Below are 22,834 nucleotides of genomic sequence, written 5' to 3' on the forward strand. Positions count from 1 at the left end.
AAACCATGGAGAAGTTGGACCTGGACTGGTCAAAGCTAGCTAGCATCACGACTGACGGGGCTCCTAGCATGGTGGGCGAAACTTCGCGGTCTAATAGGGACGATGAACCGGGAGTTGGAAAAAAGGGGTCTCACCGCCCCGCTACGAGTCCACTGCCTAATTCACCAGCAAGCACTGTGCTGCAAAGTGTTGACGTGGGATTCTGTAATGAAGGTTGTGGTGTCGTGCATAAACTTCATCAGAGCAAAGGGACTTAAACACAGGCAGTTCCAAGAATTCCTGTCTGAACTGGAGTCTACGCACGGAGATGTGCTGTACTACACAGAGGTCCGATGGCTGAGCCGGGGCAGAGTTTTGAGGCGTTTTACGAGCTGCTACCCGAAATTAACGCATTTCTTCATTTAAAAGACAAAACGGTCCCAGAGCTGATCGACCCAGAATGGAAATGGCACCTCGCATTTTTAACAGACGTGACAGAAATACTTAACAGCCTTAACTTGCAGCTACAAGGCGAGGGGAAACTCATTTGCGACATGTATTCACACATAAAAGCATTTGAGGTGAAATTAGCGCTGCTTTTGGAACAAGTGAAAAAGCGCAACTTCGTCCATCTTCCTGCTACCCAAAACCTGTCGACAGAGAACCCAGCGGTCCCGTTCCCAGCTGAAAAGTGCGTGGAAGCACTGGAAATGCTGAAGGCGGAGTTCGGTGTGCGATTCAGTGAACTACATGTTCATGCAAAAGAAATCCGTCTTTTTCAGAACCCCTTTGTTGCCGACATTGATGAAGCCCAGCCTTCATATCAGTTTGAGTTGGCTGAGTTACAGAACTGTGATGTTCTGAAAGACGCATTCAAGCCCAACAGTCTCATTGACTTCTATGCCGCCCTCCCAAACGACACATATCCAAACATCAAAAACACGCAATGAAAATGTCCACAGTTTTTGGTAGCACGTATATCTGCGAGAAAACCTTTTCTCGCATGAAACTGCTGAAAACTCAGATGAGATCAAGATTGACAGATGAACATTTGCATCAGTGCTTGAGACTGGCTGTAACTAGAATGGAACCTGATATTCAACTTCTCACCAGCCAGATGCAGGCCCACAGTTCACACTGATGAACATACATAGGTAAGCTCACTTTTCTGACTTGAATGAGTCATTCTGAGCATAAACAAATATAATCATAATAAAATCTACTGGGATAAAATCCATCTTTACAACCATACTGGTAGTGAAATGTATTGTGCTGTGTAGGTGCTGTATCACTTAGTTCAGTTTCTCAACCTGCTTCCTTTGTGGTTTTCACAGGGAAGTTGATGAGAGAGAGCTGCAAACAGCGGTGTCTACAAGCCTACTGGAACCTACAAAAGGATTATAAGGAAGGAACACAAGAACTTTAAGAGACTGCTCATATGTGTCAGAGAGATTCTGCTCTGACAACTGAGCTGAACTTTTATCTGTTAAGATTGTGCATGGCACAACAGAAAGTTAATGTTCCATGGCTTTTTTTCTATGAAGAACCCAGAGAGAGTTATTTAGTTATTATTTAGTTCATAAATAGTGTTATTTATTTCCTGTTTTTTCTGTGAAGAACTCAGAGAGGGTTATTTAGTTATTATTTATTTCATTAATAGTGTTATTATTTGTTTCCTGACTTTTTTTCTGTAAAGAACCTGGAAAGGGTTATTTGGTTATGTGTGGCTTTCTGGAAAACAATAAATTTTTTAAGCTCCCCTACGATCGTCACACTTTTTCTGTTACAAACTGACACCGGCCCCCCATCAGAGAAGGGAAAAGTTATGTGGCCCTCACAGGAAAAAGTTTGGGGACCCCTGATCTAGGCAGTGCAATGAGTATCTGAACTGTCTCTAACATCTAGACAGTGCAATGCATATCTGAACTGTCTCTAACATCTAGGCAGTGCAATGAGTATCTGAACTGTCTCTAACATCTAGGCAGTGCAATGAGTATCTGAACTGTCTCCTCTAACATCTAGGCAGTGCAATGAGTATCGAAGCAGTGCAATGAGTATCTGAACTGTCTCTCTAACATCTAGGCAGTGCAATGAGTATCTGAACTGTCTCTAACATCTAGGCAGTGCAATGAGTATCTGAACTGTCTCTAACATCTAGGCAGTGCAATGAGTATCTGAACTGTCTCTAACATCTAGGCAGTGCAATGAGTATCTGAACTGTCTCCTCTAACATCTAGGCAGTGCAATGAGTATCTGAACTGTCTCTAACATCTAGGCAGTGCAATGAGTATCTGAACTGTCTCTCTAACATCTAGGCAGTGCCATGAGTATCTGAACTGTCTCCTCTAACATCTAGGCAGTGCCATGAGTATCTGAACTGTCTCCTCAAACATCTAGGCAGTGCCATGAGTATCTGAACTGTCTCCTCTAACATATAGGCAGTTCCATGAGTATCTGAACTGTCTACCTCTAACATCTAGGCAGTGCAATGAGTATCTGAACTGTCTCCTCTAACATCTAGGCAGTGCCATGAGTATCTGAACTGTCTCCTCTAACATCTAGGCAGTGCAATGAGTATCTGAACTGTCTCCTCTAACATCTAGGCAGTGCAATGAGTATCCGAACTGTCTCTCTAACATCTAGGCAGTGCAATGAGTATCTGAACTGTCTCCTCTAACATCTAGGCAGTGCAATGAGTATCTGAACTGTCTCCTCTAACATCTAGGCAGTGCAATGAGTATCTGAACTGGCTCTCTAACATCTAGGCAGTGCAATGAGTATCTGAACTGTCTCCTCTAACATCTAGGCAGTGCAATGAGTATATGAACTGTCTCCTCTAACATCTAGGCAGTGCAATGAGTATCTGAACGGTCTCCTCTAACATCTAGGCAGTGCAATGAGTATCTGAACTGTCTCCTCTAACATCTAGGCAGTGCAATGAGTATCTGAACTGTCTCCTCTAACATATAGGCAGTGCAATGAGTATCTGAACTGTCTCCTCTAACATCTAGGCAGTGCAATGAGTATCTGAACTGTCTCCTCTAACATCTAGGCAGTGCAATGAGTATCTGAACTGTCTCCTCTAACATCTAGGCAGTGCAATGAGTATCTGAACGGTCTCCTCTAACATCTAGGCAGTGCAATGAGTTTCTGAACTGTCTCAAACATCTAGGCAGTGCAATGAGTATCTGAACTGTCTCCTCAAACATCTAGGCAGTGCAATGAGTATCTGAACTGTCTCTAACATCTAGACAGTGCCATGAGTATCTGAACTGTCTCCTCTAACATCTAGGCAGTGCAATGAGTATCTGAACTGTCTCCTCTAACATCTAGGCAGTGCCATGAGTATCTGAACTGTCTCCTCTAACACTAGGCAGTGCCATGAGTATCTGAACTGTCTCCTCTAACATCTAGGCAGTGCCATGAGTATTTGAACTGTCTCCTCTAACACTAGACGGTGCAATGAGTATCTGAACTGTCTCTAACATCTAGGCAGTGCCATGAGTATCTGAACTGTCTCCTCTAACATCTAGGCAGTGCCATGAGTATCTGAACTGTCTCTAACATCTAGGCAGTGCAATGAGTATCTGAACTGTCTCCTCTAACATCTAAGCAGTGCAATGAGTATCTGAACTGTCTCCTCTAACATCTAGGCAGTGCCATGAGTATCTGAACTGTCTCCTCAAACATCTAGGCAGTGCAATGAGTATCTGAACTGTCTCCTCTAACATATAGGCAGTTCCATGAGTATCTGAACTGTCTACCTCTAACATCTAGGCAGTGCAATGAGTATCTGAACTGTCTCCTCTAACATCTAGGCAGTGCCATGAGTATCTGAACTGTCTCCTCACTCTAGCACTGCCTAGAGTGTTTGAACAGTTCAGACATCTTGGCAGTGCAGATGAGATCAGAACTGACTCTGACTCTAGGCAGGATGCATGCCAGATGGTATCTGAACTGTCTCCTCTAACATCTAGGCAGTGCAATGAGTATCCGAACTGTCTCCTCTAACATCTAGGCAGTGCAATGAGTATCTGAACTGTCTCCTCTAACATCTAGGCAGTGCAATGAGTATCTGAACTGTCTCCTCTAACATCTAGGCAGTGCCATGAGTATCTGAACTGTCTCTAACATCTAGACAGTGCCATGAGTATCTGAACTGTCTCCTCTAACATCTAGGCAGTGCAATGAGTATATGAACTGTCTCCTCTAACATCTAGGCAGTGCCATGAGTATCTGAACTGTCTCCTCTAACATCTAGGCAGTGCAATGAGTATCTGAACTGTCTCCTCTAACATCTAGGCAGTGCAATGAGTATCTGAACTGTCTCCTCTAACATCTAGGCAGTGCAATGAGTATCTGAACTGTCTCCTCTAACATCTAGACAGTGCAATGAGTATCTGAACTGTCTCCTCTAACATCTAGGCAGTGCAATGAGTATCTGAACTGTCTCCTCTAACATCTAGGCAGTGCCATGAGTATCTGAACTGTCTCCTCTAACATCTAGGCAGTGCAATGAGTATCTGAACTGTCTCCTCTAACATCTAGGCAGTGCCATGAGTATTTGAACTGTCTCCTCTAACACTAGACAGTGCAATGAGTATCTGAACTGTCTCTAACATCTAGGCAGTGCCATGAGTATCTGAACTGTCTCCTCAAACATCTAGGCAGTGCAATGAGTATCTGAACTGTCTCCTCTAACATCTAGGCAGTGCCATGAGTATCTGAACGGTCTCCTCTAACATCTAGGCAGTGCAATGAGTATCTGAACGGTCTCCTCTAACATCTAGGCAGTGCAATGAGTATCTGAACTGTCTCCTCTAACATCTAGGCAGTGCAATGAGTATCTGAACTGTCTCCTCTAACATCTAGGCAGTGCAATGAGTATCTGAACTGTCTCCTCTAACATCTAGGCAGTGCAATGAGTATCTGAACGGTCTGCTCTAACATCTAGGCAGTGCAATTAGTATCTGAACTGTCTCCTCTAACATCTAGGCAGTGCAATGAGTATCTGAACTGTCTCCTCTAACATCTAGGCAGTGCCATGAGTATCTGAACTTTCTCTAACATCTAGGTAGTGCAATGAGTATCTGAACTGTCTCCTCTAACATCTAGGCAGTGCCATAAGTATCTGAACTGTCTCCTCTAACATCTAGGCAGTGCAATGAGTATCTGAACTGTCTCAAACATCTAGGCAGTGCAATGAGTATCTGAACTGTCTCCTCTAAAATCTAGGCAGTGCAATGAGTATCTGAACTGTCTCCTCTAACATCTAGGCAGTGCCATGAGTATCTGAACGGTCTCCTCTAACATCTAGACAGTGCAATGAGTATCTGAACTGTCTCCTCTAACATCTAGGCAGTGCAATGAGTATCTGAACTGTCTCCTCTAACATCTAGGCAGTGCCATGAGTATCTGAACTGTCTCTAACATCTAGACAGTGCCATGAGTATCTGAACTGTCTCCTCTAACATCTAGGCAGTGCAATGAGTATCTGAACTGTCTCTAACATCTAGGCAGTGCAATGAGTATCTGAACTGTCTCTAACATCTAGACAGTGCAATGAGTATCTGAACTGTATCCTCTAACATCTAGGCAGTGCAATGAGTATCTGAACTGTCTCCTCTAACATCTAGACAGTGCAATGAGTATCTGAACTGTCTCTAACATCTAGGCAGTGCCATGAGTATCTGAACGGTCTCCTCTAACATCTAGGCAGTGCCATGAGTATCTGAACTGTCTCCTCTAACATCTAGGCAGTGCCATGAGTATCTGAACTGTCTCTAACATCTAGACAGTGCCATGAGTATCTGAACTGTCTCCTCTAACATCTAGGCAGTGCCATGAGTATCTGAACTGTCTCTAACATCTAGGCAGTGCCATGAGTATCTGAACTGTCTCCTCTAACATCTAGGCAGTGCCATGAGTATCTGAACTGTCTCTAACATCTAGGCAGTGCCATGAGTATCTGAACTGTCTCTAACATCTAGACAGTGCCATGAGTATCTGAACTGTCTCCTCTAACATCTAGGCAGTGCCATGAGTATCTGAACTGTCTCCTCTAACATCTAGACAGTGCAATGAGTATCTGAACTGTCTCTAACATCTAGACAGTGCAATGAGTATCTGAACTGTCTCCTCTAACATCTAGGCAGTGCCATTAGTATCGAACTGTCTCTAACGTCTAGGCAGTGCAATGAGTATCTGAACTGTCTCCTCTAACATCTAGGCAGTGCAATGAGTATCTGAACTGTCTCTAACATCTAGACAGTGCAATGAGTATCTGAACTGTCTCTAACATCTAGACAGTGCCATGAGTATCTGAACTGTCTCTAACATCTAGACAGTGCAATGAGTATCTGAACTGTCTCCTCTAACATCTAGACAGTGCAATGAGTATCTGAACTGTCTCCTCTAACATCTAGGCAGTGCAATGAGTATCTGAACTGTCTCTAACATCTAGGCAGTGCCATGAGTATCTGAACGGTCTCCTCTAACATCTAGACAGTGCAATGAGTATCTGAAATGTCTCCTCTAACATCTAGGCAGTGCAATGAGTATCTGAACTGTCTCCTCTAACATCTAGACAGTGCAATGAGTATCTGAACGGTCTCTAACATCTAGGCAGTGCAATGAGTATCTGAACGGTCTCCTCTAACATCTAGGCAGTGCAATGAGTATCTGAACTGTCTCAAACATCTAGACAGTGCAATGAGTATCTGAACGGTCTCCTCTAACATCTAGGCAGTGCAATGAGAATCTGAACTGTCTCTAACATCTAGACAGTGCAATGAGTATCTGAACTGTCTCCTCTAACATCTAGGCAGTGCAATGAGTATCTGAACTGTCTCCTCTAACATCTAGGCAGTGCAATGAGTATCTGAACTGTCTCCTCTAACATCTAGGCAGTGCAATGAGTATCTGAACTGTCTCTAACATCTAGGCAGTGCAATGAGTATCTGAACTGTCTCCTCTAACATCTAGGCAGTGCAATGAGTATCTGAACTGTCTCCTCTAACATCTAGGCAGTGCAATAAGTATCTGAACTGTCTCTAACATCTAGGCAGTGCAATGAGTATCTGAACTGTCTCTAACATCTAGACAGTGCAATGCATATCTGAACTGTCTCTAACATCTAGGCAGTGCAATGAGTATCTGAACTGTCTCTAACATCTAGGCAGTGCAATGAGTATCTGAACTGTCTCCTCTAACATCTAGGCAGTGCAATGAGTATCTGAACAGTCTCCTCTAACATCTAGGCAGTGCAATGAGTATCTGAACTGTCTCTAACATCTAGGCAGTGCAATGAGTATCTGAACTGTCTCCTCTAACATCTAGGCAGTGCAATGAGTATCTGAACTGTCTCCTCTAACATCTAGGCAGTGCAATGAGTATCTGAACTGTCTCTAACATCTAGGCAGTGCAATGAGTATCTGAACTGTCTCTAACATCTAGACAGTGCAATGCATATCTGAACTGTCTCTAACATCTAGGCAGTGCAATGAGTATCTGAACTGTCTCTAACATCTAGGCAGTGCAATGAGTATCTGAACTGTCTCCTCTAACATCTAGGCAGTGCAATGAGTATCTGAACTGTCTCCTCTAACATCTAGGCAGTGCCATGAGTATCTGAAATGCAATGACTATCTGAACTGTCTCTAACATCTAGGCAGTGCAATGAGTATCTGAACTGTCTCCTCTAACATCTAGGCAGTGCCATGAGTATCTGAACTGTCTCCTCTAACAACTAGGCAGTGCAATGAGTATCTGAACTGTCTCCTCTAACATCTAGACAGTGCAATGAGTATCTGAACGGTCTCCTCTAACATCTAGGCAGTGCCATGAGTATCTGAACTGTCTCCTCTAACATCTAGACAGTGCAATGAATATCTGAACTGTCTCTAACATCTAGGCAGTGCAATGAGTATCTGAACTGTCTCCTCTAACATCTAGACAGTGCAATGAGTATCTGAACGGTCTCCTCTAACATCTAGGCAGTGCCATGAGTATCTGAACTGACTCTAACATCTAGGCAGTGCAATGAGTATCTGAACTGACTCCTCTAACATCTAGACAGTGCAATGAGTGTCTGAACTGTCTCCTCTAACATCTAGGCAGTGCAATGAGTATCTGAACTGACTCCTCTAACATCTAGGCAGTGCAATGAGTATCTGAACTGTCTCCTCTAACATCTAGGCAGTGCAATGAGTATCTGAACTGTCTCCTCTAACATCTAGGCAGTGCAATGAGTATCTGAACTGTCTCCTCTAACATCTAGGCAGTGCAATGAGTATCTGAACTGTCTCCTCTAACATCTAGTTAGTGCCATGAGTATCTGAACTGTCTCCTCTAACATCTAGGCAGTGCCATGAGTATCTGAACTGTCTCCTCTAACATCTAGGCAGTGCCATGAGTATCTGAACGGTCTCCTCTAACATCTAGGCAGTGCCATGAGTATCTGAACGGTCTCCTCTAACATCTAGACAGTGCCATGAGTATCTGAACTGTCTCTAACATCTAGGCAGTGCCATGAGTATCTGAACTGTCTCCTCTAACATCTAGGCAGTGCAATGAGTATCTGAACTGTCTCCTCTAACATCTAGGCAGTGCAATGAGTATCTGAACTGTCTCTAACATCTAGGCAGTGCAATGAGTATCTGAACTGTCTCCTCTAACATCTAGGCAGTGCAATGAGTATCTGAACTGTCTCCTCTAACATCTAGGCAGTGCAATGAGTATCTGAACTGTCTCCTCTAACATCTAGGCAGTGCAATGAGTATCTGAACTGTCTCCTCTAACATCTAGGCAGTGCCATGAGTATCTGAACGGTCTCCTCTAACATCTAGGCAGTGCAATGAGTATCTGAACTGTCTCCTCTAACATCTAGGCAGTGCAATGAGTATCTGAACTGTCTCCTCTAACATCTAGTCAGTGCCATGAGTATCTGAACTGTCTCTAACATCTAGACAGTGCCATGAGTATCTGAACTGTCTCCTCTAACATCTAGGCAGTGCAATGAGTATATGAACTGTCTCTAACATCTAGGCAGTGCAATGAGTATCTGAACTGTCTCTAACATCTAGGCAGTGCAATGAGTATCTGAACTGTCTCCTCTAACATCTAGGCAGTGCAATGAGTATCTGAACTGTCTCCTCTAACATCTAGGCAGTGCAATGAGTATCTGAACTGTCTCTAACATCTAGACAGTGCAATGAGTATCTGAACTGTCTCCTCTAACATCTAGGCAGTGCAATGAGTATCTGAACTGTCTCTAACATCTAGGCAGTGCAATGAGTATCTGAACTGTCTCCTCTAACATCTAGGCAGTGCAATGAGTATCTGAACTGTCTCTAACATCTAGGCAGTGCAATGAGTATCTGAACTGTCTCTAACATCTAGGCAGTGCAATGAGTATCTGAACTGTCTCCTCTAACATCTAGGCAGTGCAATGAGTATCTGAACTGTCTCCTCTAACATCTAGACAGTGCAATGAGTATCTGAACGGTCTCCTCTAACATCTAGGCAGTGCAATGAGTATCTGAACTGTCTCTAACATCTAGACAGTGCCATGAGTATCTGAACTGTCTCCTCTAACATCTAGGCAGTGCCATGAGTATCTGAACGGTCTCCTCTAACATCTAGACAGTGCAATGAGTATCTGAACTGTCTCCTCTAACATCTAGGCAGTGCAATGAGTATCTGAACTGTCTCCTCTAACATCTAGACAGTGCAATGAGTATCTGAACTGTCTCTAACATCTAGGCAGTGCAATGAGTATCTGAACTGTCTCTAACATCTAGACAGTGCAATGAGTATCTGAACGGTCTCCTCTAACATCTAGGCAGTGCAATGAGTATCTGAACTGTCTCTAACATCTAGGCAGTGCAATGAGTATCTGAACTGTCTCTAACATCTAGACAGTGCCATGAGTATCTGAACTGTCTCCTCTAACATCTAGGCAGTGCAATGAGTATCTGAACGGTCTCCTCTAACATCTAGGCAGTGCAATGAGTATCTGAACTGTCTCTAACATCTAGACAGTGCAATGAGTATCTGAACTGTCTCCTCTAACATCTAGGCAGTGCCATGAGTATCTGAACTGTCTCCTCTAACGTCTAGGCAGTGCAATGAGTATCTGAACTGTCTCTAACATCTAGGCAGTGCAATGAGTATCTGAACTGTCTCCTCTAACATCTAGGCAGTGCAATGAGTATCTGAACTGTCTCTAACATCTAGACAGTGCCATGAGTATCTGAACTGTCTCCTCTAACATCTAGGCAGTGCAATGAGTATCTGAACTGTCTCCTCTAACATCTAGGCAGTGCAATGAGTATCTGAACTGTCTCCTCTAACATCTAGGCAGTGCAATGAGTATCTGAACTGTCTCCTCTAACATCTAGGCAGTGCCATGAGTATCTGAACTGTCTCCTCTAACATCTAGGCAGTGCCATGAGTATCTGAACTGTCTCCTCTAACATCTAGGCAGTGCAATGAGTTTCTGAACTGTCTCAAACATCTAGGCAGTGCAATGAGTATCTGAACTATCTCCTCAAACATCTAGGCAGTGCCATGAGTATCTGAACTGTCTCTAACATCTAGACAGTGCCATGAGTATCTGAACTGTCTCCTCTAACATCTAGGCAGTGCAATGAGTATCTGAACTGTCTCCTCTAACATCTAGGCAGTGCAATGAGTATCTGAACTGTCTCCTCTAACACTAGGCAGTGCCATGAGTATCTGAACTGTCTCCTCTAACATCTAGGCAGTGCCATGAGTATCTGAACTGTCTCCTCTAACATCTAGGCAGTGCAATGAGTATCTGAACTGTCTCTAACATCTAGGCAGTGCAATGAGTATCTGAACTGTCTCCTCTAACATCTAGGCAGTGCAATGAGTATCTGAACTGTCTCCTCTAACATCTAGGCAGTGCCATGAGTATCTGAACTGTCTCCTCTAACATCTAGGCAGTGCCATGAGTATCTGAACTGTCTCCTCTAACATATAGGCAGTGCCATGAGTATCTGAACTGTCTCCTCTAACATCTAGGCAGTGCAATGAGTATCTGAACTGTCTCCTCTAACATCTAGGCAGTGCCATGAGTATCTGAACTGTCTCCTCAAACATCTAGGCAGTGCAATGAGTATCTGAACTGGCTCCTCTAACATCTAGGCAGTGCCATGAGTATCCGAACTGTCTCCTCTAACATCTAGACAGTGCAATGAGTATCTGAACTGTCTCCTCTAACATCTAGGCAGTGCCATGAGTATCTGAACTCTCTCCTCTAACATCTAGGCAGTGCCATGAGTATCTGAACTGTCTCCTCTAACATCTAGACAGTGCAATGAGTATCTGAACTGTCTCCTCTAACATCTAGGCAGTGCAATGAGTATCTGAACTGTCTCCTCTAACATCTAGGCAGTGCCATGAGTATCTGAACTGTCTCCTCTAACATCTAGGCAGTGCCATGAGTATCTGAACTGTCTCCTCTAACATCTAGGCAGTGCAATGAGTATCTGAACTGTCTCCTCTAACATATAGGCAGTGCAATGAGTATCTGAACTGTCTCCTCTAACATCTAGGCAGTGCCATGAGTATCTGAACTGTCTCCTCTAACATCTAGGCAGTGCAATGAGTATCTGAACTGTCTCCTCTAACATCTAGGCAGTGCCATGAGTATCTGAACTGTCTCCTCTAACATCTAGGCAGTGCAATGAGTATCTGAACTGTCTCTAACATCTAGGCAGTGCAATGAGTATCTGAACTATCTCCTCAAACATCTAGGCAGTGCCATGAGTATCTGAACTGTCTCTAACATCTAGGCAGTGCCATGAGTATCTGAACTGTCTCCTCTAACATCTAGGCAGTGCAATGAGTATCTGAACTGTCTCCTCTAACATCTAGGCAGTGCAATGAGTATCTGAACTGTCTCCTCTAACATCTAGGCAGTGCAATGAGTATCTGAACTGTCTCCTCTAACATCTAGGCAGTGCCATGAGTATCTGAACTGTCTCCTCTAACATCGAGACAGTGTCATGAGTATCTGAACTGTCTCAAACATGTAGGCAGTGCAATGAGTATCTGAACTGTCTCCTCTAACATCTAGGCAGTGCCATGAGTATCTGAACTGTCTCCTCTAACATCTAGGCAGTGCAATGAGTATCTGAACTGTCTCAAACATCTAGGCAGTGCAATGAGTATCTGAACTATCTCCTCAAACATCTAGGCAGTGCCATGAGTATCTGAACTGTCTCCTCTAACATCTAGGCAGTGCAATGAGTATCTGAACTGTCTCCTCTAACATCTAGGCAGTGCAATGAGTATCTGAACGGTCTCCTCTAACATCTAGGCAGTGCCATGAGTATCTGAACTGTCCTCTAACATCTAGGCAGTGCAATGAGTATCTGAACTGTCTCCTCTAACATCTAGGCAGTGCCATGAGTATCTGAACTGTCTCCTCTAACATCTAGGCAGTGCAATGAGTATCTGAACTGTCTCCTCTAACATCTAGGCAGTGCAATGAGTATCTGAACTGTCTCCTCTAACATCTAGGCAGTGCCATGAGTATCTGAACTGTCTCCTCTAACATCTAGACAGTGCAATGAGTATCTGAACTGTCTCAAACATCTAGGCAGTGCAATGAGTATCTGAACTGTCTCCTCTAACATCTAGGCAGTGCCATGAATATCTGAACTGTCTCCTCAAACATCTAGGCAGTGCCATGAGTATCTGAACTGTCTCTAACATCTAGACAGATCCATGAGTATCTGAACTGTCTCCTCTAACATCTAGGCAGTGCAATGAGTATCTGAACTGTCTCCTCTAACATCTAGGCAGTGCCATGAGTATCTGAACTGTCTCCTCTAACATCTAGGCAGTGCAATGAGTATCTGAACTGTCTCCTCTAACATCTAGGCAGTGCAATGAGTATCTGAACTGTCTCCTCTAACATCTAGGCAGTGCAATGAGTATCTGAACTGTCTCCTCTAACATCTAGGCAGTGCCATGAGTATCTGAACTGTCTCCTCTAACATCTAGGCAGTGCAATGAGTATCTGAACTGTCTCTAACATCTAGGCAGTGCAATGAGTATCTGAACTGTCTCTAACATCTAGACAGTGCAATGAGTATCTGAACTGTCTCTAACATCTAGGCAGTGCCATGAGTATCCGCGTCATGACTGATGACAGTGGCAAATCCAGAGGCTTTGGCTTCGTGAGCTTCGAGAGGCACGAGGACGCCCAAAAGGTGAGCAGAATGTTAATGTACTTTGAAATGGTTGCTTGGTTGGTTGTGTTCCATACAGAGGGTCTCAATCAAGGATAGGAAGGCCAACGGAGGGTCTCAATCAAGGATAGGAAGGCCAATGGCCATATTCTAAAAGAGGACGTGTGTTCCAGGCTGTTGATGAGCTGAATGGGAAGGAGCTGAATGGACAGCTGGTCTACGTTGGCCGCGCCCAGAAGAAGGTGGAGCGCCAGACAGAGCTGAAACGCAAGTTTGAGCAGATGAAACAGGACCGTGTGACACGTTACCAGGTCAGACAGTGAATCTGCACTTTGTGATGTTGTGCAGTTTTTGTTGCAGCCTTGTCGTCAAATTCCGTGTTTTCTCTACAATGGACTGTACTGGCCAAAATGGCTGCCATAGTGAGTTGTTAATGAGCCCCACATCCCTCTGGCATGGCTGGATAAATGTGTACTACAGACAGTTACCAGTTCACCAAAGGTTCAGATGATGTCTGCCCAATGCAAGGTTGGATTCAAAAGGAATGTTGGAGTATTGTTTTGTAAAAGTGTGTTCCACATGTCTCCTCCAGGGTGTCAATCTGTACGTGAAGAATCTTGACGATGGAATTGATGACGAGCGCCTGCGTAAAGAGTTCTCCCCATTCGGCACCATCACCAGTGCAAAGGTAGGGACCAACCTCCTGGCTGTTGACACATGTTAAAGAGAACTGCTTTGTTCTGTTCAGCTGTGTACTAAGCAAACCGTTTCCTCTCCCCGCTCTTCCATTAGGTGATGATGGAGGGTGGCCGCAGCAAGGGCTTCGGCTTCGTGTGCTTCTCCTCCCCCGAGGAGGCCACCAAGGCTGTGACGGAGATGAACGGGCGCATCGTGGCCACCAAGCCGCTGTACGTGGCTCTGGCTCAGAGGAAAGAGGAGCGCCAGGCTCACCTCACCAACCAGTACATGCAGAGGATGGCCACCGTCCGGCCCGTACCCAACCCAGTCCTCAACCCCTACCAGCCTGCCCCTCCCTCTGGGTACTTCATGGCTGCCATCCCCCAGGTCACCACTCGGTCTATCGATCAATCACATTCATGTCAAACAATCACATTTATGTCAATGGATCTAGCCCTTGACAGTGAAAGGGTGTCAGACTGGATGCTGTTGGATGTAGATACTATCTGCTCTGTGTTCTCCATCCCTATAGGCTCATAACAGAGCTGCTTACTACCCTGCCAACCAGATGGCCCAGCTGAGACCCAGCCCTCGCTGGGCCACCCATGGCGTGAGACCTCAACGTGAGTAGTACTCCCTCATAACCTCTACTACTTTACAACATGACCTCTGACCTCTACAATTATAGAGTTTAGTGTTAAAAGTCTTCCTAAATGACCCTCCCTGGTCCTGTTGGGACTTCAGACTTCCAGAACATGCCAGGCTCCATGCGTCCCTCTGCCCCCAGACAGCCCAGCCCTATGAGACCCACCAGCCAGGGGCCTCGCATGATGTCCACGCGTTGCATGGGTGAGTAACCATGAGATACTCATTTGTGCCCCAGACTTTGTAATATGTTGTAGCGTGCTTTTGCATTATGAACATGCTAATGGAGGATTTATATTGGATTTAGGTGCTTTATGAAGTTACATTGGAAATGCATTATAACCCCAATTCCATAACGTCAAATGGATCTCTTCTTGCCCCTCTGCAGCCCCCCAGACCATGGGGCCCCGTGCCCCCTCTTCGGCCCCAGTGAGTGGCGCCCCTTTGCGTGGCGTGCCTCAGTATAAGTACGCCGCAGGAGTCCGCAACCCTCAGCACCACATGAACACACAGCCCCAACTCACTATGCAGCAGGTAGGCCCCCTCTCTCCTATCAAATGGCAACTGAAAGCAGGATTTAAAAATAATAGATAATGTTCCATTTAGCAGACACTTTTATCCAAAGTGACTTAGTCATACGTGCATACATTTTGCGTATGGGTGGTCCCGGGAATCGAACCCACTACAGGCGCCATGCTCTACCAACTCAGAGGACCACACAGAGTTACAGAGGACCACAAAAAACAAAAAACATTTACTGTGTCAATATTACCCTGGTGTATTCCCTCTAACCTTGTCTCCGTGTGTGCAGCCGGCTGGTGTATTCCCTCTAACCTTGTCTCCGTGTGTGCAGCCGGCTGGTGTATTCCCTCTAACCTTGTCTCCGTGTGTGCAGCCGGCTGTCCACGTCCAGGGGCAGGAGCCTCTGACTGCCTCCATGCTGGCCGCTGCTCCTCCCCAGGAACAGAAGCAGATGTTGGGTGAGTCTAAACCCCACCTAAGACGAGACAAAACTAGCTTTTAGCTGACTGAAGACCAGGCATTCAGATCAATAAGACCGTTTCCACGGTAGTGGTGCCTCTTTACAATGACGTGATGAAAAATTTTAACAAAGTTGTCACTTGATGTAGCAAGGTGTTGTAGCAAACGAGTTTCATGAAATACATGCTCCAGAAACAGGGTACACTTTGTGACTTTCCAGAGAAATATCAGCAAGCTAGGCTAGTTATTACTGCAGCAAAACAGCTAGCTAGCTGTCTGCTTGGCTGGCTAGCTGTCTGCTTGGCTAGCTGTCTGCTTGGCTGGCTAGCTGTCTGCTTGGCTGGCTAGCTGTCTGCTTGGCTGGCTAGCTGTCTGCTTGGCTGGCTAGCTGTCTGCTTGGCTAGCTGTCTGCTTGGCTAGCTGTCTGCTCGGCTAGCTAGCTGTCTGCTCGGCTGGCTAGCTGTCTGCTTGGCTGGCTAGCTGTCTGCTTGGCTGGCTAGCTGTCTGCTTGGCTAGCTGTCTGCTTGGCTAGCTGTCTGCTTGGCTAGCTGTCTGCTCGGCTAGCTAGCTGTCTGCTCGGCTGGCTAGCTGTCTGCTCGGCTAGCTAGCTGTCTGCTTGGCTAGCTAGCTGTCTGCTCGGCTGGCTAGCTGTCTGCTCGGCTGGCTAGCTGTCTGCTTGGCTGGCTAGCTGTCTGCTTGGCTGGCTAGCTGTCTGCTTGGCTGGCTAGCTGTCTGATTGGCTGGCTAGCTGTCTGCTCGGCTGGCTAGCTGTCTGCTCGGCTAGCTAGCTGTCTGCTCGGCTAGCTAGCTGTCCTGTCTGCTTGGCTGGCTAGCTGTCCTGTCTGCTTGGCTGGCTAGCTGTCTGCTTGGCTGGCTAGCTGTCTGCTCGGCTAGCTAGCTGTCTGCTCGGCTAGCTAGCTGTCTGCTCGGCTAGCTAGCTGTCCTGTCTGCTCGGCTAGCTAGCTGTCTGCTCGGCTAGCTAGCTGTCCTGTCTGCTTGGCTAGCTAGCTGTCTGCTTGGCTGGCTGGCTAGCTGTCTGCTCGGCTGGCTAGCTGTCTGCTCGGCTGGCTAGCTGTCTGCTCGGCTGGCTAGCTGTCTGCTCGGCTGGCTAGCTGTCTGCTCGGCTGGCTAGCTAGCTGTCTGCTTGGCTGGCTAGCTAGCTGTCTGCTTGGCTGGCTAGCTAGCTGTCTGCTTGGCTAGCTAGCTGTCTGCTTGGCTAGCTAGCTGTCTGCTTGGCTAAACACAGAACGTCAGCGCACTGTTCTCTGATTGGCTAAAGGGATCCGTCTCGTTGCAAGTCTTTCGCTAAGATTTGACATGCAGCCGACATTTTAAAACTAGATCGTTCAGATCAAGCAAACTGTGTTATAAAACTGCACAAAACAGTCTTGTCTGTTAGATGTTAACAGCCATTCAACCCACCACACTACACTGTCAATCTCCGTCCTGTTTCTGAGCTAGGACACTAAAACCCTGTTTGTCCCCAGGTGAGCGCCTGTTCCCGTGCATCCAGAACATGCATCCCAGCCTGGCTGGAAAGATCACAGGCATGCTGCTGGAGATCGACAACTCTGAGCTGCTTCACATGCTGGAGTCTCCGGAGTCTCTCCGCTCGAAGGTCAGTTCTGCTCCCTGACCAGAATGTGTCACCAACCTGTGAAAAAGACCAGGAGAAATTCCCTGAAGCCCGGCGAGCCCAAGTAGTCATAGCATTTGAGGAAACTGCTTGCTTTTCATAAAAACAAAACAAGTGTAGCCCTGACGGCATTTCAATTTTGTTGTTCAGGCAAATAAATGTCTAGATTTTAAATGAGTCGTACTGCAAATGGTGTAGTGTACAGGTTAGTTTGTAGCTGTGGTAATACGTGATGCATGCTGTTATTAACCTGGTTGATGGTGTTGCTGGTAGGTGGATGAGGCTGTTGCTGTGCTGCAGGCCCACCAGGCCAAGGAATTAGTCCAGAAGACTGTCAACAACTCTGCTGGTGGTCCAAGTGTCTAAGCCAAGGTAGGCCAGTCTCAGGTCTATCTGCTGGTGGTCCAAGTGTCTAAGCCAAGGTAGGCCAGTCTCAGGTCTATCTGCTGGTGGTCCAAGTGTCTAAGCCAAGGTAGGCCAGTCTCAGGTCTAGCATTAGACTCAGCATAATACATCAGTCATCTTATGTTCAAACACTTGTTATATACCTACGATCATGACTGAATGCTTTTTCTGTCTTCACAGGGATTGGGAACCTTGGAACTTGCTTCACCGATAATAATAATTCTGATTAAACGTTATCAAAAAGTTAAAACACCAAAACAATGCAAAAAGGAAGAAAACAACATGTTATAAAAAGGAAAGTCCTCTTATCAGCCGGGCCTAGAGAAGAGCAAACTAGGCTTTGTAAAAAGGTTCAAAATAAACATGTTAAGTGTTTAAAGGTCATTCCATATGATGGAATTAAGGCTTCCTGAAAGCATTCCCGTCTGGTGTTTTATTTTACATGTATCAATTTACATTTACATTTTACATTTTAGTCCATTAGCAGACGCTCTTATCCAGAGCAACTTACAGTTAGTGAGTGCATCCATTTTCATACTGGCCCCCCGTGGGGGATTTACGCGGCCAGGATGTTGAAAACCCAGCGTTGTGAAATGTACCTTGACCTTTGCTTGCTTGAATTAAACTCCTAAAAATATTGTTGGATGTTGTCATCTTTGTCGTATTGGTGGAAGTTGTCATCAACAGGGGTGGAAGACATGATGCCAGCTGATACCCAATGTGTAGTCCCCAATAAGCACAGTAGGGGGCACCAAGTAGAAGTGATTTAATAGTGAAGTCCTGCTGGGGAGCTGGAAGGATAGCTGCACTTTGGACTACTACATAGTGAAGTCCTGCTGGGGAGCTGGAAGGATAGCTGCACTTTGGACTACTACATAGTGAAGTCCTGCTGGGGAGCTGGAAGGATAGCTGCACTTTGGACTACTACATAGTGAAGTCCTGCTGGGCAGCTGGAAGGATAGCTGCACTTTGGACTACTACATAGTGAAGTCCTGCTGGGGAGCTGGAAGGATAGCTGCACTTTGGACTACTACATAGTGAAGTCCTGCTGGGCAGCTGGAAGGATAGCTGCACTTTGGACTACTACATAGTGAAGTCCTGCTGGGCAGCTGGAAGGATAGCTGCACTTTGGACTGCTACATCTGATGGCACATTAGCGTATTTTTTTCAAATGACCTTAGTTGAGTGGAAATCGGTCTTAACTAAACAGAACGGCTAAGTTTAACTAAGGAAGATATGACCGTTCTATGGGATACAAAGCATGTTAACCTCATGTTTGGTATTTGAAACTACTATAAACGCAGTGGCAAACACCATGCATTTATTAAAGGAACAATGATCATCTGTTCTGCACAACCTATTAGAACCGTAGAACAGGAACTTACACTGTATATACAGCAGTCAAATTAGTGGATTCTATTTCAGCCACACCGGTTGCTGACAGGTGTATAAAATCGAGCACACAGCCATGCAATCTCCATCGACAATCACTGGCAGTAGAATGGCCCGTACTGAAGAGCTTTCGACATGGCACAATCATAGGATGCCACCTTTCCAACAAGTCAGCTTGTCAAATTTCTGCCCTGCTAGAGCTGCCCCGGTCAACTGTAAGTGCTGTTATTGTGAAGTGGAAACGTCTAGGAGCAACAACGGCTCAGCCACGAAGTGGTAGGCCACGCAAGCTCACAGAACGGGACCGCCGAGTGCTGAAGCACGTAAAAATTGCCTGTCCTCGGTTGCAACACTCACAACTGAGTTCCAAACTCCCTCTGGAAGCAACGTCAGCACAATAACTGTTCATCGGGACCTTTATGAAATGGGTTTCCATGGCTGAGCAGCCACACACAAGCCTAAGATCATCGCACAGAGCCCTGACCTCAACCCGCATCGAACACCTTTGGATGCTGACTGCGAGCCAGGCCTAATCGCCCAACATCAGTGCCCGACCTCACTAATGCTCCTGTGGCTGAATGGAAGCAAGTCCCCGTAGCAATGTTCCAACATCTAGTGGAAAGCCTTCCCAGAAGAGTGGAGGCTGTTATAGCAGCAAAGGGGGGACCAACTCCATATCAATGCCCATGATTTTGGAATGAGATGTTCGACGAGCAGGTGTCCACATACTTTTGGTCGTGTAGTTTTGTGAACATGCGTGCGCACAGTGGATGTGGTTTGATGTAGTTTACAATCAAAGTTACCTTTTGCAGTATATCTCTGAGTTCTGTGCTCAGCTCTTTTGCTGCTAGTTGTTCTCGGTGTATCATACAATGCGTCCATATGGCAGAGGGAGACGTATTCGTAACTAGTCCAGAGGCCTGCCCGCCGTCCCACCATAGATCAGCCCCATCTGTGCAAAAGCCCACCATTCCATCCCATATGGAATCTGTTTTTCGTCAATATAGCCACGGAGTACAGTGAATATCCCATATGACGTTTCATGCTCAGGAATCGTGAGACAGAAGAATATGTCCTCTGTAGCTCAATTGGTAGAGCATGGCGCTCGTAACGCGAGGGTTGTGGGTTCGATCCCCGGGACCACCCATAAGTAAAAATGTATGTGTAACCGGTGTGAAATGGCTAGCTAGTTAGCGGTGCGCGCTAGTAGCGTTTCAATCGGTGACGCCACTCGCTCTGAGACCTTGAAGTAGTTGTTTCCCTTGCTCTGCAGGGCTTTTGTGGAGCGACGGGTAACGGTGCTTCGAGGGTGACTGTTGTCGATGTGTGCAGAGGGTCCCTTGTTCGATCCCAGGTAGGGGCGAGGAGAGGGACAGAAGCAACACTGTTATATATGCACAGATGACTGTAAGATAAAAGCGTCTGCTAAATGGCATATTATTATTATTAAATAGCATCCCCCGACATGTATAGTGAACAAAAGTCAATACATGGGCATCTCGGCCCTCACAACTAACGTCCATTTAGAGAGCATAAGGTGGGGAGTTTGAGTCATTCAGTCAGTTTCCTCTTGATTGCGAGCAATAACATACATTCTTTGTTTAACAGTGTTATCTGACAAAGGTATTGATGTGAGTTTCTGTGCCTCTGCCTCCCCACACATTGTTTTTACCATATCAATTGCGTCCGGTAATATCAAAGTCTGCAATACTGTGGTTTCATAGCGTAGCGGACCTAGCCATTCACCGTGGGAATGATTCATGTGCAACGGTCAAGTGCGCCTTTTCCCATTATCTAAGGGCGCGCTCTATCTCTCTCTATATAATTACATTTGGGAAATTCTGTTTCCATCACAGCTGTCTTCTTAATTTTTTTTATACATTATGACTACTCGCATAAAACTGTGGATGGAAACGTGGTTGATGACTGTAATATGGAGTGATATATTCTCTGTATTATAATAACCACTGACTGGATGCTATTTCTATGACTGTACTATGGAGTGATACAGTATGTGGAGATATGGGATCAGCGCATGACGATGTCCTATTTCACACCGAAGCTTGGTGGTTATCGGGGGAGTGTTAGAAATATGTTTCGCGTTGAGAGAGAAACTGTTGTCATTCACAATGGATGTAAAGAAAACAGACTTGGTTGACTTTCAGTGTAATGAAAATAAAATGTGTCTCCTTGTAACAGACACATTTATTTGGGAAACTGAACGAACTGAACACAAGCATGCAGGGGAAATACGAAAACATTCTTCAGATGAGTGACCGAATCAGTGGATTCAGAGGAAATCATTCTTATTGTAGAGTCTTTCAAAAGAGAACCATGCACCCTTCCCTCGGCTGTGACTGTTTCTAACAGAAAACAGCATCAGTAAATGTCCCACACGAGTGACGACTGCTCACCTCCAACGCTTGGAAGAGCACTTTGGGACGGCCCTACTTCCCAATCCGTTTGGGACGGCCCTACTTCCCAATCCGTTTGGGACGGCCCTACTTCCCAATCCGTCTGACTGTGATCCTGGCTCAGTTGACATGCCGGTAAGTGAAATCGAACAGCTGATCGAGCTGTCATGTGACCGAATGCATTCACGGGTCACTACAGAGGCGTTTTGGTTCTTGACTAAAAGGGAATACCATTCCGTCTGCCTCTGAGCATCAATGCCGCGTTCAGAACAACTGGGAACTAGGAACTCAGAAATCTCAGACTTCTGACCTCAGTGCGTTCAAGACAACTGGGAACTTGGAAAGAAACGAGTTCCGACTGGGAAAATTTGTTTTGAACAGTCACCCAACTCGGAATTCCAAATCGGGAACTCTGGCCTTTTTCTAGAGCTCTGACTTTCCGAGCTGATGATCGCTGACGTCATGATTTACCTCGTATTTTTCAGAGTTCCCAGTTGTCTTGAACGCATCATAAAACTCATGGTAGCCTTCGCCAGCTCATATCTGTATGAAGTTGGATTCAGTGCTCTCGTCTGCATTTAAACCAAATATAGATCCAGGTTGGATGTGACAGCAGATATGAGGTGTGCACTGTCGACCACGCCCCGACTTTGAGAAGCTCAGATGTGACATGCATCAAGCCACACCCATCTCATTAGTGGTGGTGAGATGAGATACATTATGTCAGACTCATTTGAAATTGACTGCCATAGCCTCAAATAAAAAAGTAAACATTGGCTGTTAATTACATAATTGTTTTCATATGGTTGGGGTCATGAGAATTTTCAGATATCAAATGGGGTCGTGGGCCAAAAAAGCTTGTGAACCCCTGGAATAAACTACAAAAACAGACATTACACATTTTACAGGGACAGTGCAAAGAGGACTGAGCACGCCCCCATTCTCATCGACGGGGCTGTAGTGGAACAGGTTGAGAGCTTCAAGTTCCTTGGTGTCCACATCACCAACGAACTATCATGGTCCAAACACACCAAGACAGTCGTGAAGAGGGCATGACAAAGCCTATTCCCCCTCAGGAGACTGAAAAGATTTGGCATGGGTCCTCAGATCCTCAAAAAATTCTACAGCTGCACCATCGAGAGCATCCTGACTGGTTGCATCACCGCCTGGTATGGCAACTGCTTGGCCTCCGACCGCAAGGCACTACAGAGGGTAGTGCGTACGGCCCAGTACATCACTGGGGCCAAGCTTCCTGCCATCCAGGACCTCTATACCAGGCGGTGTCAGAGGAAGGCCCTCAAAATTGTCAAAGACTCCAGCCACCCTAGTCATAGACTGTTCTCTCTGCTACCGCACGGCAAGCGGTACCGGAGTGCCAAGTCTAGGTCCAAAAGGCTTCTCAACAGCTTCTACCCCCAAGCCATAAGACTCCTGAACAGCTAATCATGGCTACCCGGACTATTTGCACTGCCCCCTCCACC

At 45.8% G+C, this 22,834-nt stretch overlaps 1 protein-coding gene and 1 non-coding gene across 4 annotated transcripts in view; both read left to right on the forward strand.

Moving 5' to 3' along the window:
- Positions 1–18,184, forward strand: part of LOC121555491 (polyadenylate-binding protein 1-like) — a 41,148-nt gene extending 22,964 nt beyond the window's left edge. For 2 of the 3 annotated variants that reach the window (XM_045213169.1, XM_045213170.1), the window contains exons 5-15: positions 13,129–13,223; positions 13,376–13,513; positions 13,795–13,890; positions 13,995–14,267; positions 14,413–14,503; positions 14,625–14,729; positions 14,914–15,059; positions 15,421–15,505; positions 16,994–17,124; positions 17,416–17,514; positions 17,728–18,184. In XM_045213169.1, coding sequence (XP_045069104.1) covers positions 13,129–13,223; positions 13,376–13,513; positions 13,795–13,890; positions 13,995–14,267; positions 14,413–14,503; positions 14,625–14,729; positions 14,914–15,059; positions 15,421–15,505; positions 16,994–17,124; positions 17,416–17,508 — 1,253 coding nt within the window. In that variant the 3' untranslated portion in view covers positions 17,509–17,514; positions 17,728–18,184. Of the gene's footprint in view, positions 1–13,128; positions 13,224–13,375; positions 13,514–13,794; positions 13,891–13,994; positions 14,268–14,412; positions 14,504–14,624; positions 14,730–14,913; positions 15,060–15,420; positions 15,506–16,993; positions 17,125–17,415; positions 17,565–17,727 lie in introns of all 3 variants that reach the window. The other variant, XR_006658199.1, reaches the window with a different exon arrangement.
- On the forward strand, positions 13,558–13,688 carry LOC121555509. The gene has a single exon (XR_005997930.1). It is a non-coding gene; the product is annotated as a small nucleolar RNA SNORA5 (small nucleolar RNA).
- Positions 18,185–22,834: the final 4,650 nt, after the last annotated feature.

The sequence above is a fragment of the Coregonus clupeaformis genome, unplaced genomic scaffold, assembly GCF_020615455.1.
Source record: "Coregonus clupeaformis isolate EN_2021a unplaced genomic scaffold, ASM2061545v1 scaf0085, whole genome shotgun sequence".
Classification (NCBI taxonomy): domain Eukaryota; kingdom Metazoa; phylum Chordata; class Actinopteri; order Salmoniformes; family Salmonidae; genus Coregonus; species Coregonus clupeaformis.